General features: G+C 36.6%; 2 protein-coding genes across 4 annotated transcripts; both read right to left on the bottom strand.

The window, feature by feature from the left end:
• Positions 1-2,926: 2,926 nt before the first annotated feature.
• LOC107811734 (fimbrin-2) lies at positions 2,927-13,799 on the bottom strand. 3 transcript variants are annotated; one of them, XM_016636726.2, is made up of 15 exons: positions 13,688-13,799; positions 10,287-10,423; positions 10,010-10,180; positions 8,878-9,119; positions 8,613-8,784; positions 7,949-7,987; positions 7,668-7,736; positions 7,456-7,572; positions 6,731-6,942; positions 5,991-6,146; positions 5,593-5,792; positions 5,347-5,504; positions 4,611-4,707; positions 3,758-3,849; positions 2,927-3,425 (listed from the first exon to the last, which is right to left on the bottom strand). In XM_016636726.2, the coding sequence occupies exons 2-15, from the start codon at positions 10,371-10,373 to the stop codon at positions 3,243-3,245; spliced, it is 1,995 nt and encodes a 664-aa protein (XP_016492212.2). In that variant the 5' UTR covers positions 10,374-10,423; positions 13,688-13,799; the 3' UTR covers positions 2,927-3,242. The 3 variants fall into 3 exon arrangements, with proteins under 3 accessions (XP_016492212.2, XP_016492213.2, XP_075099725.1); XM_016636727.2 differs by having other exon boundaries at positions 10,287-10,374; XM_075243624.1 differs by having other exon boundaries at positions 10,287-10,397; positions 13,688-13,797.
• LOC107811735 (protein PEP-RELATED DEVELOPMENT ARRESTED 1, chloroplastic-like) lies at positions 13,688-18,841 on the bottom strand. The gene is made up of 9 exons (XM_075243625.1): positions 18,436-18,841; positions 17,596-17,751; positions 16,830-16,898; positions 16,573-16,743; positions 15,127-15,270; positions 14,826-14,929; positions 14,656-14,721; positions 14,187-14,246; positions 13,688-13,799 (listed from the first exon to the last, which is right to left on the bottom strand). The coding sequence occupies exons 1-6, from the start codon at positions 18,763-18,765 to the stop codon at positions 14,909-14,911; spliced, it is 891 nt and encodes a 296-aa protein (XP_075099726.1). The 5' UTR covers positions 18,766-18,841; the 3' UTR covers positions 13,688-13,799; positions 14,187-14,246; positions 14,656-14,721; positions 14,826-14,908.
• Between the last annotated feature and the right edge of the window lie 15 nt (positions 18,842-18,856).

Here is an 18,856-nt window from a genome sequence, read left to right as displayed (position 1 = left end):
AATATTCAATTCGAAACCAAGGGAAAGACTAAAATTAATAAATAAGTATATAACTTTGAGCGGGTATTATTGGAGTAGATCGAGTGCATGAATTAATTTCGTGCATAGAACATTGTTTGGTTACTTGCAAAGTGAAGAAGGTGAGTTAAAACCCCATTGAAAGCCATTGAAGAAACTTGAAGCTTGGGTTAGAAAGTTCGGAATGCGTAATTGTGATTTGTTTTGATTGAGTGTTAACAACAACAACAATAACAAAGATAACCCCATAAATAGGGTCTAGGAAGGGTATTATGTACACAGTTTTATCCCTACCTTGTGCAGGTAGAGAGACTATTTCCCGTAGACCCTCGGCTCCAAGCAAGCATGCAAATCACAACAGTATAGAGAAAAAATACAGTAGTTTAAAAGTTAGGAAAACAGTAATAACAACAAGGAAGTAGAGCAACCAAAACACAAGAAATATCAGGTATTAATAGAATTATAAGCATATGGAGATACTAGACTGCACAACTACTGCTAGAAGGAAAGGGAAGACGTGCACTGCATACTAGCCTTCAACCCTAATCATCGCCCTCCACGCCCGCCTATCAAGGGTCATGTGCTCATGTACTCGATGAGCTGAAGATGCGTCATGTCCTGCCTAATCACCTCACCTCAAATACTTCTTCGTCCTACTTCTACCTTTCTTCAGACCCACTATTGTCAATCTCTTACACCTCCTCTTCACATGCCCGAACCATCTCAACATCGTTTCCCGCATTTGTTTATGACGGAGGCTACCCTACCTTGTCTTGAATATCTCCATTTTTGACCATGTAAATTTTGGAATGAGGAGATGATTCCAAAATTGTATTATATTGGAAATATCTCAAGGACATTAAATCTCAATTTTGGGACAATTTCGTGAAGATTTGAAGTGGTTTAAGTTCATATCCCTGCATATGTCCGATGTTACCTTCTTTTAACTTCGTTCCTGCATGTGTATGTATATATATATATATATATATATATATATATATATATAAGTTCATATCCCTGCATATCTCCGATTATATATATGTATGTATTTTTGCAAAACACTTTTCCAACTAGATCAACGACGTATTTGACTCCAAACAAGTCTGTGTTCTTTCTCCAATTTTGTATATTGTCTCGTTTATATGTTCTCGACAAATTTCAACCACACATTAAAAAAAATCTTTTTTCTAAGTATTTTTAATAGGAATTTCCACAAATAACCGACTAGATTGAATATTTATTTTTTCTAGACGATATACATAGTTATTACATATATTATATATGAATGATATATATATATATTATACATTCACCGGCTATTTTTAATTTAAGAGATTAGCTGAGAGTCTATTTGAGTTAATTCTTCTTTTTAATATTGTATATCATTGGCAACTTTTTGTTGACTAAAAGGGTAAATGGTTCTATGGCTAAGAAACATTTTATTCTAGGAGACATTTTTGAAACAACAACAACCCAGTATAATCCCACAAGTGGGGTCTGGGGAGGGTAATATGTACGCAGACCTTTCCCCTACCCCGAGGGGCAGAGAGGTTGTTTCCAGGAGACCTTCGGCTCAAGAAAGCGACAAGAGACGATATATTAGTACTATCAATAGACTCATAATAAAATAACATAACATAACATAACATAAAATAAAATAACAGCAATATAAGAAATATAGGAAGTACGAAAAAGATGAAAGATATAATAATATCCAGCAGATAAAGCCCTGCATCAGTAGCTGACCAGTAGCATCCTAAGACTAACTCCTAACTGGCTAGTCTCACTCTAGTGCGCTTTAGAAATACTCACAACTTCCCCCTAGCCTACAACCTTAAAGCTCGACCTCCACACTTCCCTGTCAAGGGTCATGTCCTCAGTAATCCAAAGTCGCGTCATGTCCTGCCTGATCACCTCTCCCCAATGCTTCTTAGGTCTCCCTCTACCTCTCCTCGTGCCCACCACAGCCAGTCGTTCACGCCTCCTCACCGGTGCCTCAGTGCTCCTCCTTTGAGTGTGCCTGAACCATCTGAGTCTTGCTTCCCGCATCTTGTCCTCCATGGGGGCCACACCCACCTTCTCTTGAATATCTTCATTCCTAATCTTATCCATCCTTGTATGCCCGCACATCCACCTCAACATCCTCATCTCTGCTACTTTCATCTTCTGGATATGTGAGTTCTTAACCGGCCAACACTCAGTCCCATACAACATGGCAGGCCTAACCACTGCTCTATAAAACTTACCTTTTAGTAACGTTGGCACTTTCTTGTCACACAGGACTCCCGACGCTAACTTCCACTTCATCCACCCCACCCCTATACAGTGTGTGACATCCTCGTCGATCTCCCTGATCCCCTGAATAACTGACCCAAGGTACTTGAAACTACTCCTCTTAGGAATGACTTGAGAGTCAAGCCTCACTTCCACTCCCGCTTCCGTCGGCTCGGCCCCAAATTTGCACTCGAGGTATTCCGTCTTCATCCTGCTCAACCTGAAGCCTTTAGACTCAAGGGCCTGTCTCCAAACCTGTAGCCTCTCGTTGACGCCGCCTCGTGTCTCATCAATTAGAACTATGTCATCAGCAAATAGCATGCATCATGGCACATCTCCTTGAATATGATGAGTTAGTTAGTGCATCCATCACCAGGGCAAATAGGAAAGGGGGCAAATAGGAAAGGGCTGAACGCAGACTCTTGGTGTAACCCCGTAACAATCGAAAAATGTTCGGAGTCGCCTCCTACTATCCTAACTCGAGTCTTAGCTCCATCATACATGTCTTTAATCAGGTCTCTATTTTATATCATCGGGTCAAAGTTTCCTGGTAGTTAACAAGTTGGCAACTTACAAATTTAAATAAATTACTTGGTTTAACATAAATGCAACAGCTAACTAAACAATAAAGAGATAATTAACTATATTTTATTCCTTTCAAATGTCTAGTTCGGTCCTTAGTTCTAAGCAAAACTTACATAACATGTAATTATAAGGGAGGTGAAGACAAGCTACATTACATTATTACAATGCCTTCTTGTCCAAAAATACAATTACAACTTACTTACAATATCCACATTATGTGATTCTTTTCTGGAAAATTGCTTTCAGAATGAGTGATTTCTACAAAGCGATAAAACTATAAATCTTTGGAAAATTATCAATAAAAGCAGCAGGAAGAAGAAGAAAAAAAAGTTCAGCACCATGAAATATCTGGAAAAATCACCGAGTTATCTGTTACTAATATCTTCTGCTGAAGACTCAGAAGCTGTATCGTCCAACGTTGAGGTTGAGGCTGTGTCCACCGAGCTACTATCACTATCTGATGATGCAAAAGTTTGGTCCTCCAATGGTTGTTTCAAGTGCCAATACATTATACTTGCTGTCAGCGTAAGGATCATCTTTTGATTTACCTGATTAAACATAACAGTTCTAGATATATGAAAAATATTATTGTAAAATCTTACATCAGACAAACAAAAAAAAAACAGTAGTTATGATATTACTCAGGGAATTATTTGAATAATTCACGCTTAAAGCAAACAGTTCCTTTTTGGTCGTTAACACTTAACAAGAGGTAAGATGGACATCAAAAAAAACAAATGAAGGTAATTTTTTTTTTTCCGAAATGTGATATGGAAACCTCTATAAAGGAAGGACGCATCAATTATTATGATGCCTCAGTGGCATAAACAAACGTAAAAGGAAGTGCAAAATTGACGACTACATACGAATGAGAAGTTACCTCAATTAAATCTTCAGGTAACAAAAATATTGAACATCCGAGCTTTCTCGCGATACTGATTATGTAGGTCGCGTTCATTTTCTTCTGCTCATCTGCATGATCCAAAATTTTGATAATCGAAGAGTCAACCTCAAACATACTAACGGTAGCCATGAACTGTGAAAGCATAGGAGCACTAATAGGTACAGATTCATAAAGGTATGGTTTTTCACTCCCACATAGTGAGTCAAGGGGAAGGAAACTATATCATTGCGACTGTTGTTGGAATTCAAACGAATTGATCGAAACAGAAAATCTTCAGAAATTTCAACTATGACTTTTTCTTTTTGTTTCAACTATGATAAATGACCCTTTCAAATGGTCCGGACCATCAAACCTATGCAGTCTAATTCATTGCCCCCAAACAGATAGTATAGTTAGGCAAATGCAGAAAAATCTTTCACATGTAAAATGTGACACAAAAGTTTGCCTATTGAGCTTAGGTTTCCTAAAACTTTAGCCGATAGGAGGGTGAACCTCCTGTATATATATGAAAAGCTCGGTACCCTTTATAATAGGAAAATTATTAAAACCTTGGTACCTCTGTTACCTAGGGAAAAATATTTAAGTATCAAATATCACCATATCCAATCATACACTATTTTCCAGCACCTATGTTTATATCCTAGCTCATATCATTCAGTAGGGCATCCCAGAACAATTACATCCAACTGCATTTGATAATTCGATATCTAATGCAAAGAAATATACTCCGAGGAAAGAACAGGGAAAAATTCATTTGTGTCAATACCAGCAAGCAAGTTTATTGACTTAAACAATAGAAAGATGGAACCTGTTTCTGAAAGAAAATTACCAGTTTCCCCTTTTGTAACAAGACTCCAGTTAACAGCTCGAGGATGAACAGAACTTAGCAGTTCAAGGAAAAAGATTCCAGTTGACAAATTTTTATCCTGCAAATAAAACAAAGTCATCAGCTTCTTCATCGTGGTGACGAGGTAAAATACTAGTAAAATTCAAGATATATATGGCCATCTTGTAAGCACATTATGCAACTCATGACTTCTCCAACGACAGACATTTACTATGTGGCAAAATACATGATTGTGATATTCTAATTCTAAATATGCCTCAGACCGATAATAATGCAATAAAACATTCAACTCATCAGAAGCTGATATTCCACCGAAAAAGAAGGAATGATTTACAATAGAATTTACTTGTTTTTTCAAAACTTGGTTCTCATATTTATTCACCTGATTCCATGGGTAAAGGAGTACACACATGCATAGCTTGTTCAATTTAACGTGACACGATTCTAAGACCAATATAAACTTTTAACTGCTTCTCCATCACAAGCTTCAAACTTTTGAAAACTAGGTTCAACTGAGAACCCAATCTTTACCTAGCTTGTTTGTACTTGAAACAGACAATATTTAATGACTGATATGCAAACCCATTGATTTACAGAAATAGCCCCCTTAAAGGTCTGCCAACTCCATTATTCTGATTTTGGGAAGTTGAAATAACAGGAGATGATACCTCAAAACTATTGGGATTTAAGTAAAGAGATATGTTTGTGGAGATGATACCTTAAAACTTGCCATATGACTCTGGCTTCCTGAGTTTCTTACTTTGCTGTTAGCCCACTCTAAAATGTGGGCGTCGGTAATTTCCTTCCCATGGGAGTGAAATCTCAAATTCTTTAAGAGCTGAAGCATGTTACATCTCATTAACTGCCACAAGTAAGCTGAAACGCGAAATAAAGCGGTTGGTCCATAACAATTTGTGCTTTTCTGATTCCGGAATCAGTGGGGAAAATAAAAGAGCAGGCTTACCCAATATTAACTTCTTGTTTCCCTGCACAACGTCATTTCCAGCAATATTTACTAAGGAAAACTTCAATTGTTTGCCAATCTTGACAACTTGGTTGCAATTTTCTACTTTTCTAAAAGGCATCTTAATTGGAGGTTTAGTGGCAATTTTCCAATTAACAATTCCTGGGGAGACCTTGTCAAGTGTCTCCAAAAGCACCCATCTGCAAAAGAAAACATTGACGCATTATGAAACCACACATAAACGTTTTTGAAAGAACTTCTAGAAAAGCCAAATAAGATCAGAGCAGAGTTGGAGTTCTTTATTTTCACTGGATCAAAAGGAAATTGAACTAACTCTGGAGCATGATTGCACTACCATGGGGAGAATTTTCTACACTAGGTATCAAGGTAGCACTCACCCATCTCTCAGATCTTCGAAAACATTGTCTATGTATGATGAATTTCCAAGACTATTGATCCAAAAGCGAAATGATCTTTCTTCCCTGGACATCTGAGCTTCATCTGGTGATATCTCAACAAAGGATATCTGCTTTGTTTGGGTTGAAAGGCCATTCCTATAGATGGGAGATTTATGATCAGTTTATAATTGAAACAGAAATGATCAAATAAACTAAATTGTACAGAATGCAACCCCAGTTAAGTGTAAAACACAAGTTTTACCGTAATTCCTAGGCATATAATATCTCAGATTTATACAGAAAAATTGGTGAATCTTACAAGTGCGTTAAATTATGGGAAAATCTATAACAGATTTCAGGTCAACCGACAACTGTGGCGGAATCAACGTTATGTCTATTCAAGTGTCTATGCTGACATATACTGGTGAAGCTACTGATATGTAATTATCTAAGCAGCATGCTAGAAAAGAACATTACAAATTATAAAGCGCGTAGCTTTGAAAAGTAGCAAAGATTTCTCCAAGCAAATGTGGCCATGAGGTACTTTCTATGTATTGCTATTCAAGAGCTTTTTGATGGGAAAAAGTAGCTTGAAAGTAACTATAGGTCTTCTAGAACTTGGAACAACCAGCTAAAGCTTTCTTCTTATAGTTAAGTGTCAAATCCAAATAGAAAAACAACACAGGGAACAATTTGAAAGTTCGTAATTAGAATGGAAAGAACCACTTAACTATTCTCACCTATGCTGAAAGATATGTGCCACAAATGCAAGGTTAAGATTTGGAGAACCTTCCACAATATCTTTCGCCGTTAAATATCTTTTGCAGCCCATCCTATCTGCATGTTCCAGAACCAATTTTGCTCTTCCTAAAGGGTCTCTCACAGTGAGCGTTGAAGGATTGGTATACTCAGGGGCTAGTACATTTAGGAGGTGAGCATAAGCTTCTCCATCCTACATAAGCAATTTGATAACTTACGAATTAGCATTATACCTCTAAAATGGCAAACCACATTTAAGAGATGAAACTGAGAGCTCTTTTCTGTTATTAATGAGTAAAAGGAAAAGAAAGTCTAAATTGAGTACATTTTAGATAAAACTCAGATTATGCAGAAAACATCAGATATAACAGAACTTCGTAGGAGGCAGCAACGATATCTCGGTTGATCAAACTGATTTTATTTGCTATTTTTATGCCAAACTTATTTAGCACTTGGTGGCATTGTGAAAAGATTAATAAACTGAAGTAGTTTCTACTGTTTATAGAGTCAACATACAGAGGAAGTTCTAGAAACTAGAGTTGTTAAAATATGTCTAAAACCATTACTCAGTAGTTCATGTTGCTCAAATAGGGAAGAGATAATAGGGTCATCAGCACCAAAGTCTTGAAGAGGATTAAATAAAAGGTGGCAGATTTTTAAAAAAAACTGTCACTTGATTGATACAGTCCAATTCATTCCGATCTACCTTTATGTCAGAAGAGAAGTTTGTCACGATTTTCTTGTATCCAGATTTCTTCAATTGAAAATTCATCCATCTAAGCAGGATCTTTTCTGGAGGAAGGCTCATCAGCTCCTCTACTTCCTGACATTACAAATTTGAGATACTGAAGCATACAACACAAGTTTTCTTGCAAGATAATCACACGAAGAAAGCATCCAATAAGGGTATTTCTCTACCTGGCTATCGTCAACTAACTCGACCAATTGAGGTGTTTTCTTTAGATTGAGGTCTGCCAATAGTTGAATCTGAAAAGGCATGAATTAGCCAATCAATCTCCACAGAAGTTTCAGATTACAATTTGTGTCCTAAGATGTAAAGTATATGGTGGTATCATTTTGCATCTTAGTGCCAACCACCTGTTATTTGTAAGGTAATCTAGTCCCATAAAAAGTTGCTCCATTACTTCAAAATTAAAAATCATCTCAAGTATTCAATAAGTATACATTTAGAGACTTACTTTAATAATTTGGGATATCACTCCAAGAACAAGATGCCTCTGGAAACAAATGAAAAAACAAAGTATTAGTACAGTTTATCTGTTACTGCAAAAAGTGAAAGCAATCAAAAGAATGTCACTCATAAAAACCGCATGGCAAAATGCTCATCATGTTAAGAATCACAGTAAATATTGTGTTGGGGAATACTAGTAAACATACAACACGTTTTCCAGTAACATATTGACTAGAAAATCCCCGAGCCTCCAGTAGATGAAGAAAGTCACCATAATCCAGCCGCAGACCAGAGAACAAGATGATAAAGAGGCAGCAAGGATAATAATATAGACAATTGGATGCCTTTGTACATTCTAGAAGAGAGTGAACCTCTCCTATGAAACAAATCAGGCTATTATTGGGTCTAAAGAATTATTGGGTCTTTTGTTAGAAGAATGCTATTGATCAGGCTATTTAGACTACGTAAAATATTAATTGACCATCCAAAATGAACAGATGATATCACACTAACACTGCTCAAAGCCCAAGATATAACTGCTACTCCATCTGATGAGAAAGACGCTTTCCAAACAATGTTTCAAAGAGTTTCAAAAGGAAACAGAGTCAAGATGATAATTTCATGGAGAACTGATTGCAAACGGGAGAGGGAATTCATAAGGGGACACGTACCCTCCCTTCAATGAAGTCTTGAGTCCCAATATTGACCACAGTACATCCAATTGCCTTGGCAGAGTTAAGGCACAATGTATGATTTTCATTCCTTTCCCATGGATTAAGCATTCTCTTCATATTTATTGCTCGTTCATCAATTGTTCCAGGTACGGCCACATTGATAAGCTTGCTGCAATAAAAAACAATATTGTTGACGATCTAGACCATGAGGCTTATAAACGATATGCACATGAGTACAGAAAGAGCAATAGTTGATATTAACCAGATAAGAACTCCGTCCTTGGCAACCTCAAAGAGATCATTAGTAGAAGGATCAATAGGAAGGAATTTTTTCAAAAATTCATCTTCTGCAAGATAGTTGTTAATATGGGCAACATATGATGCCTTCTCGGATTCACTAATTGTGTGGAGTAGCGTAGAAGTTGGAGACTTTAGGAAAGCTGATGAATTCTTGACGCTATTTCCCATTCTTGCTGTGGCATGTGCTTGGAGTTCCAAATAAACCTGTCACAAGTTCAACAAATTTTTGCACTCTTTAGATACATCCACTAGTGACTCTTGACGTGTATGTTCTGAAAAGCTCTAGAAACAGAGTGGAATAATTCAAACAAAATGACTGTGTAAATCTACTCTAAAACTATCTAAAAAGCAGAAAATGTAACAAGATTTCAGTTTCCTTGTGCAAAGAGGAGAATTAGCTCCTGGAAATTGATGGTTCAGCTAAGTATATTATTCATTCACTTCTGTTATTTAAAGAAAATTTCTAACTCTATATTCACAAGGAAGGAGTATTGTTTTGAATATGCATGTCTGTTTATCCATGGATATGTCCATAAACTAATATTCCAGTGACATCAAAATCTTAAGCTTCTTTCTGTCACAAAGATTAGAGAGATTATATCAAATGTATGAATTCCATTTATCATCTTTCTTTTTCAAACTGCTCTTTATTAGTTTCCGAATGTGATGGAAGCTGTTTTCTGGATTTTAGTAGAAGCATTTCTTATGCTACTCTTACAAGATAATTCTGCATACTTGAAACTTTCAAAATCAAGTCCAAATTTCCTTCTCTTCTTAGTGATATTCCTGATAGCTCAAAGCACCAATTAAGTACAAAAAGGACTATACAAGGAATGAGCTTATGAATCTATAGTTTTCTTGATTTTGTTTAGTTTTTTATTCTAGAAAAAAATATAATGAGAAAATAAGCTAAAAACTCTGTCTAGTGAATGAATTAAGAATATTGTTTCCTGATACGATATCATTAGGCCGATTTCCAGATCAAGTGTCTCCTTTTAAGAATGATCCAAACAACCACTTCAGAAAATGCCATCTGTGGATATGAATCTACTGCATCTAACAACATTTCAACTGCATGAGCGCGGAATATATACCCGAAGAAATAATTCGAAATCAACGTCTTCATCCAAACATTTATAGGAATCTCTGAGAAACAACTCTCTGTCTTGCTCCGTAAGATTCTCTCCGACGTGTTTCAGTTTCGCCATTTGTGAAGGCAAGTCGGCGAGCATCAGACCTCCGTTCTCTTTCTTCATCGTGTTAAACTGCGCAGAAATAAATAAAACGTAATCCTCAATAATGGAGATCCGCAGATAAAATTCAAAAATGAAAAAGAAAAAAATATAGATATTGATCAGAGAAAACACTTACGTGAGATTTTAAACTCCGAAGCTCCACCTGAGTGAACTGATTTTGCAGCCATGGATCCGATACCAGTACACCTACATATCCAGCCATTCTGCAATTCTCTACTCACTAAAACTTTAGAGAGAGAAAGTTGAGATTTTCTGTGAGTGGGAGAAGAAGAGTGAGAATGGAGATTGAGGGGAAGAGGCTTAACACTAGAGTGAGTACACTGGGGACGGAGAAGGAGCTGTCAGTGTCTGTTTCAAAGCTGTTCCTTTAAAATTCAAATTATGAGACGGTATTGTCCCTTTTTTTTACTGCTTTACTTTATACTTAATTCAAATATAGTACAGTGCTGCATAATTAAACCCTCCAGTTTGTTTACGGTATTAATTAAACTATAGTACTACTATTTGATATGGTTTACTAGTCAACAGGGAACGAGAAGAATGTGAAACTATGGAGGAAAAGCATTAACGGTCACTTTTTAATTTTGTGAACTCCGCCAAATGTGTTGGAGGATATAATTACTGTCACATGACACTCACCTAAACCTGGGCCTTTACCTGTGACTTTAATATTTACCTTGCTAAATTCAATACGATTTGCCTGCTATCAACACCACTAATACTTAGGACATATTCACATCAAACAATGAATTAACGGTCAATTCTATTTCATATACACTTGTATTGTTTGACCATAGGTAATTTATCACTTGACTTTATTAATGTGGCTTGACCCCCTTCCCAGGAAACCCTCCTCTCATAAGTGTTAACTGTTGATATTCATTAAATGTCGATCCTAAATTTTAAGTTGTAAAACTTAATGGTCACAATTGCTTGACAGGTGGTTACTGTAGTTATTGAAAGCACCTAATTAAAGAAGTTACCAGCTGTGATTCTTCAAACGCTGATAAAGCACGTAGCTTCAAAAGTGAAGGTACCCTCGTCTTTGCACTCTTTATTTAACTTCCGGCTAGTTTTCACGAAGTGACATAACTGAAATTTCAGGTCTAATTAATCCTCGATGGCAGGAGAATTATCATTTTGTTTGTACTTCATTTGTTCTTTTTTCCTTCATGCACTCTCATACACAATCCATGTGCAGAACTTGCTCAAGTTGAGGAACACAATTTTCGGAACAAGTTTTAGGTAGAAAATGGTAAAGCCAAGTGAAAAATGTGACTCTCTATCTTAATTGGCCCAATTTCAGCACTTCATGTTCCTTCACAAATGACTTTTATCAGAACGTATGGTCCTTCTTGTCATTTTTCATAGAAGAAAGATTAGTTGAGCACCTTTCAAATTGTGAGCCCCACAGAAGGAGGGTTTGCTTTACGAGAAAAGTCTGAATAGATAACATAACGGCTCTTCTGATGCTTTGTCGAGACTAGAATTTTGAAAACTGGAACGCCACTCTCCAGTAGTAGATTTTGAATTAAACCAAACGCGATCATTTCAGAAGGAACCAAACTTTAGCTGTCGTTCTCAACCCGCGAAGTCAAAATTTGGTATAAAACAATTCTAATCTAATTTAAACTACTGATAACAATCTTCTTCATATTTCATCCTTAAAAAAACTAAAACACTAGCTCAAACGATTTCTTAAATTTAACCTCTTGTAGATTTCTTCACTCTTATTCTATAGCTAATCATAATGTCTTATTAACAACTTACTTGTCCGGTCGACTTTTGCATATTACATAGAGTACTTTAGCAATAAAATAAATAAAGATGTGGTTTTTTAGTACTCCTAACACAACTCTATATCACTATCACTATTATCTTCATTTCCATAGATTCCAGAGCCACAATGCAAAATTATTCCTAATTTTATACACTGCCGGGGTAAAATTATTTACACCATTAACACTTAAACACCAAGTGCAAAAAATGTTGAAAAAGTAACTGATCAAAATTTTAATGCAAAAAATGTGTAGTCATTGAATTCATTTGAAAACGATAAATAAAGGATGCGTGAAGGATTAGGAGGAAAAAAACACAAACTAAAGCAACCTGCGATACTTATCTAATTTAATGAAAGCTGTGTAAGTAGCATTTACACACAAAAAAAAAAACGAGCACCTCACGTGGCCATTTCCAGTGCTTTTATTCTAAAGGATAGAAAAGAGATGGGGAACAACTATTGGCATGGGGCACTCTAAGTTGTCCTCTGACCAACTTGAAGTTCAGGGGTATCTCATTTTTTGTTATATCAACATCCCCAAAAGCGCCACTACCTATAATTTCCTGCTACTCTAAGTTAAAGAATTACAATATGAAATGCAAATCATATTTACTTCTCGACCAGAAGGATTAACAGGTTCAAAGCACAAGATAAAACAAGTCGAATTTGAGCTCAGTTATTCATGTACTACTCGTCTCTTCTCCCAACCCTCGAGGCATCAACAATAGCTCAATATACACGACTCCACTATCGAGTTGCTTTAAAGTGGTTATGGTTGACAAAATAAATGAAACTAACGTACAAGGTTTTTTCAATAATGATGGTATTCAGACTAACTCCTCATTAATCCACAGCGGATCTGTTATTTTTCACTAGGCACCAAGTAACTCTATCATCAAAGTTTAGGAAGATAAAATAACCAGTTAGAATTCGAACATTGGCTCCGAAGGACGCCATCCCCACTCATCAACTGCTAAGACACTCCCTTGGCAAAATTCAGCACAAGATATCTTCTTTAAGCAAAATAAAATATGACTATTAGGAAAAAGCAGAAGTATGGAAGAAAGGGGTTTAAGTTTTTAAATATCATTTGGGGCATATAAAAAACTTGAATATTGGAGCATCGCTGTGTCTGGAGTGCGGAACAGGTTCTTGAAATGAGAATTGAAGGACAAGTAGGCCCAAACCACACATGGGTTTCCCCACACAGACACTTTATCTTGCTTCAATTTTGTGATTCGATTGATCTTAGAGTCCCGAATTATCATCATTGCTAGTGATTGGACATGGCTAAAAGTATGATTCTACCCATGTATGGGTTTGTTCGCTGTATCATTGAAAGATAGATTTGCATATCATACCTCCGGAAACATGCTGGCTCCTTATCTCATAACTTTCCTTTTTCTCCTTTCCTCTTTCAACTTCTTGCCATAGTACTTCTGGGAAAATGTTTTAACACTTGTAAAGCGCCTATATCTTTGTACTTGTGTTCTTGTGTTCTTCTTTGGGTGTTTCCAACAGTAGATGTCTCAGAATTTTGTTTCAAATTCTATGCTATTTCCTTCCAACTACTCGTAATTGTTCGTATGACAACTATGCATAACTCTAAAACTCTTAATGTCTACTAAGATTCGAGACTGCTGTATAAGATGCAAAATCCAGCCCCCCCCCCCCCAACCACCAAATTTACACATGGATTATGACAAATATTCACACCCAAATTTTATGATGCTTACTAGATATTTAGACAGGATAGATCGGCTTTCTTCTCCGAGCGTTCCTACAAATTAGTGCAAGGAACAACTAGAATGCTATCTCTTGAAGTATTTGAAGTGTGTTCTGGCGAACCTGAAACCACAATTAAAAATTCAATAAGTTGCTACTTCTCAAGAAACGTCAAAAACAATCAGCAATTTAGCAACCTGTCATAGATAGACTCCCAACTACCAAACTTTAGGAAGTCTACTCTCAAGTGTAATAAACTAAGATTCAAAAATTTAAAAGACAGCCAAGTTAATGACACGATATACACGCTCCAATCTTGATATACATGATTTACTGAACGAAGTTAAACTTGGAGAACTCTCAAGTAACTTTCACCAGTAAAGGAGGAACTTTACGACCCTTCTACCTTAGAAAATGGCTATGAAAGTCAACTAGCGGGGTAGACATATTGCAAAGCGACTTTCTACATAAAATGCTACCACACACAAAGACAGATTAACAATAGCATACCCATTCAAGATGCTGTGCTGTGACTCCAGAGATATTTCCTCCATATATGCCACCTAACACCTAAAAAGTCCCAATAAAGATGTGGTTAGACATCATAACCGCCGGGGCATTTGCACAAATGGCCTATTTTTAGGCCACTATTTAAATTATGTCCCAACCAACCCAGTGGGCTAAATTTGTCTGCAAAAAGAGAAGTTCATCCAACAACTTTTAAAGGTAAAATTTATCCCACTGGGCTAATGGGAAGAAAATTTGAACAGTGGCCTCAAAAAGGCTATATACAGTGTAAATAATCCATAATTATCTCATACTTTTCTTTCGTAAGACACTTGGCAGAGAAATTTGTATCTGGAAACTGACTACCACATAGTCAAACTTAATGTACTTTTTTTTGTGACTAGCTCACCAGAAACCATAACCACCAACTCTACATCCTATAACAACAACCATATGCACAGGCAACTCTTACCTTAGAAACTGTCTCAAGAAACATGCCAGGGCGCACAGGCAATGGTTTACGCCCACTTACACTTGCCTGGGAGAAAAAGTAAAATTATCATAATGCAGACTATAATTTTCGTTGAAAAAACTTTTGGATATCTTAAAAAGTAATGAGATCATTGCGAAACAGAATCTCACCCTTCCTGCAATTCCACCAGCATTACTAACTTCATCATCCGAACTTTCTGCACCTTCCTCTTTACCCAGCATCACATTTTTTATCATGTCGTGTACAGTTTTCCCTGGTCTTAAGGAAACAAGTTTAGTTAAAAAGTTCACCTGCATGAACATAAAAAGGCTAACATCAGAAAGAAAAGCACAAGCAGCAAAACAAAGACATCCAGGTAGTTCATTTCTCACAGATTAACTACATTTTAGGAAACCTCCTGAGCAGTTGACCAATAAAACGTGACCGGATATCGAATGTTCAAGAACAAACCTCTGATTCAGGCAGTGTATTCAGGCCACGATCATTTCTTTCGTCAAGTATTCCACCTCCCATCATGTTCCTAGCTTCTTCTCTGATTAAAACTAATCTTGCTAGTAACTTCCTATCAGGTACAACAGGACGAGATTCCATTGTCTGTGGCAAAGGCAAACCAGTATTGTTTAGTGAAGCAAGGGTAAAGGAATCCTTCTAACCTAATAATATTGCAATCTGCATTAATCTGATAAATTACTTTCAGGGTTCAGAAAACACACTACATGATGTCACATATTTAAACTTAAGTACCATCAGTAACTTGCAATCTCAAAAAAAACGAAAAAATGCATATAGATAAGCATGCATGAAATAGTTATAATTTGGTTCGTACGGAACATCAGATGCTTCTTGAGCATGAAAACTACAGTTGAACATAAGAGTAAAAGGAATATCCGGACCAAATTATTACTATGCAATATTGCATAAGAGGCGTGATTCCCAAAAATCTCAATTTCTTTCTATAAGATGATACATGGATGTTATATTTAAATCAGAAAAAGGGGTCAAAACTGATTGCGAAGAATGAAATGTATCACATGTATTGAATTTCAAAACACATAAAATAGAAGTCAAAAGGGAGTAGGACAGAAAAAGTATTTTGAGAAATACTACAGCCTTACAGCACGTAGTTGAGGAATTTTTTAAAATTATTGATGACCAACAACTAACAACTCTCAAGTGCATGAATAAAATCAGAATGACTTGACAAAATCGAAGTCTAAACGACTTGATTTCTGGTCAAATAGACTTCACTGACACAATTTGCAGGTTAGGTTACTAACAGGAAACAATGTACCTCATTCTTTGGATCTGTTAACTACGATGGTTTTGTTAAGACTTGAAATTACCACAAGTTTCCTTCCTTTTTTTACTGTATATTAACAGGGGCGGGAGCGGATTCGGCCTAACCCAGTAGCTTTGGTTCGAACCCTGTATTTATCTTAAAAATTTCATTAAATATGTATAAATTATTAATCTAGAACCCAGTAACTTCAAACGATTAGAATCCCGAACCCATAAGCTTGAAATCCTAGCTCCGCCTCCGTATATTAACATAAATAAATCTGCAACTCGAGAACAACAAATAGATAATGAAGTATGCATCCGACACAAGTGCCTTAAAAATAACCAGCATTAACACTATAAATTTTAAAACAAGTTGGCTGGGCATAGTTGTTTAATATCACTATGTGAAAATATTGACCTAACCATATCAGCATGTTCCACCCCCTGTAAAAGTTTGTGGTTTCTAATAAGTTGTGTCCTAAGGGACCTGTAGCCGAATGAAACTGACACAGACAAACTATGTTGTAGCCGAATGAAACTGACACAGACAAACTATGTACTTAGATCCCAACAGTTCAACTGTCTCCTGACTATGCATGTACATTGAGAGCCTACCTCCAGAATATCATCAGCCTGGTTAGCTATGTCATTCAAATTTGCGCCAGGAAGATGAACTTTTGTGCCATTCTCACTTTGGAATACTCCACCACCTGCAGCTACTCGCCTCAGCAATTCATGCCGGCTTTCTTTTTGGGGGGTTCTACAGAGCAGGCCTACGACTTGAACCTAGAAAGCATATAAGTTCAACCCAATGTAAAAAGAAAGACTAGAGCAACAATGCTGCTAATAATTTAGTCAATGATGATACTCACATGAGGGGGGCATTTCTTGGTAAGATGTGATAACACAGTCTCCTTAATCACCTCCAAGATTGATTTGCGCTAAAAGAAACATTCAGTTGTTAACATACCCGCCAAGAATATTGCTTATATAAATGCAATACTCAGAGAAAATGAATGGATATGGACAGAGAACAAAAAGAAACACAAAACATAGCAGAAGACAAAATATGAGCAGATATACAGTTTGCTATATAAATCATATAGTGTTCTTCCAAAATGAAGGAGAATTGATTACATTAGAAGGTTTCTTTTGTCCTTTAGATTCTTTGCTTATCGCTCTTCATTCCCGATAACTTTCATTAATTTTTTTTTTTTTTTTTGTCAATTAAGAAGTAAATACCTATAGGATGAAAAAACCAGAGATGAGAGAAAACAACATATCATGCACACAGGCCTACTAAGTTGTACCAGAACTATCAGTATCACTAATCTTCTGAATGAGACTGCTTTACTTCACTACATCTTGCACCAGGCAAAAGCTAAAATGATGAGCATCAAGGACAACTATTTGTCATTAATTGATCTCTAAAGCCAGCATACAAATTATCTTACCACACAGAAATGCACCAGATGTGTCAACGGTGTGAGAAGCATATAAAACTAACAAGTGAATTGCTCGTGGCAAAACAATGAAACAGACCATAAATCACAGATACAGAGTAAAAAATTATACTTCAACGAACAGCAGTCCTTAAGAAAAAATAATGAAAACAGATCAGGAACATATAAAAAACACCTTGTCGTCCTGGTCCTTTTCAGCAATTTGGATCATGTAATCAAGGGCCATCATGAAACCGGACTCCATTTCATCAACTCTCTTCCCAATCACTCCTTGTGCAGCCAATTGCACTGCTACCTCCTCAGATGCTTCGTCCATCTTCATATCTTCCAACTGTTTCATACATATGTATCCAATAAACGACATTAAATGGATGAATAACTAATCCAGCTGACATACTGGACTAACTGTGTAAACAACTTGATTGAACTACATAATCAGGTATCCTATCACATACATATAACACTTATTTGATGCTTTTAGTTGTTCTTGGTTATTGACATCACAATGCACTTCCCAAATGTATCGGCAAGCACATAGTTATATCATGTTATTACTACTTTCATATTTCTACACCTACCAATTATCCATCACCATATAATTGCTAAATAGTGTAGGTGGAGTAGGATTCATTTCTAGGGATGCTAGCTATTAAGAATTAAGACGTGCCATTGCAATATTCACACCCTTCAGATGACAATGCAGAGACTTCAGATTATTCCTAAAGGCAGCAGATATTACGCACATTCACATGGATTTCGAAATCCTATTACCTCTGATTTTTAACATCTTTAATAATTCAACACGACCAAATTCGATGAACAGAGTTTCCAGGGTTTCCACTACCACTAATTTTAACTCTACTCTTCAGAATTTCCATTTTCCTATCAACAGGGTTTAGGGTTTAAGTGTTCCAGGAATCAACACTACGGAAGATTTCGTAGTTATTAAAAGATATATACCACCGCAATTTTAGAAAAAACGAAGAACGTTAGTACACAATAAAGGGCAACGTACTAGCTTGGCCATTTCTTCAAGGACAGAGGTAACTTGGTCACCGCCTTTAAGCAGAGCGGCGTACTGAGAACTATCCCAATTGCTATTTTCAGGTTCACGACTTTTATCATTTCCATTTTGAGCTCCAAATTCCTCCGCCAAAAATCCAGCGCCGACCTCGTAACTCGTGCATAGTGCCGAAAGGTTTTGTCTGCTGAATGGCTTCAGCTGCAATGAGTACTGAGTATGGATGGAGGGTTGAAGGAAATGACATGCTGGTGGAGTCGAGTAAAGAGATGGAATTGCAGGACCAGCCCGAGAAAAAATGCTAGGAATTGACAGAAACGCCATGGATAAGAATTTTGGGGGTGAGGGGGGGAGAGAAAGAAGAAGCTAACGATGGAGCTGTGAAAATTTTGTTTTTATTTTTTATTTTTTCTGG

The sequence above is a fragment of the Nicotiana tabacum genome, chromosome 22 (assembly GCF_000715075.1).
Source record: "Nicotiana tabacum cultivar K326 chromosome 22, ASM71507v2, whole genome shotgun sequence".
Lineage (NCBI taxonomy): Eukaryota > Viridiplantae > Streptophyta > Magnoliopsida > Solanales > Solanaceae > Nicotiana > Nicotiana tabacum.
This window is presented reverse-complemented; position numbering and strand designations above follow the sequence as displayed.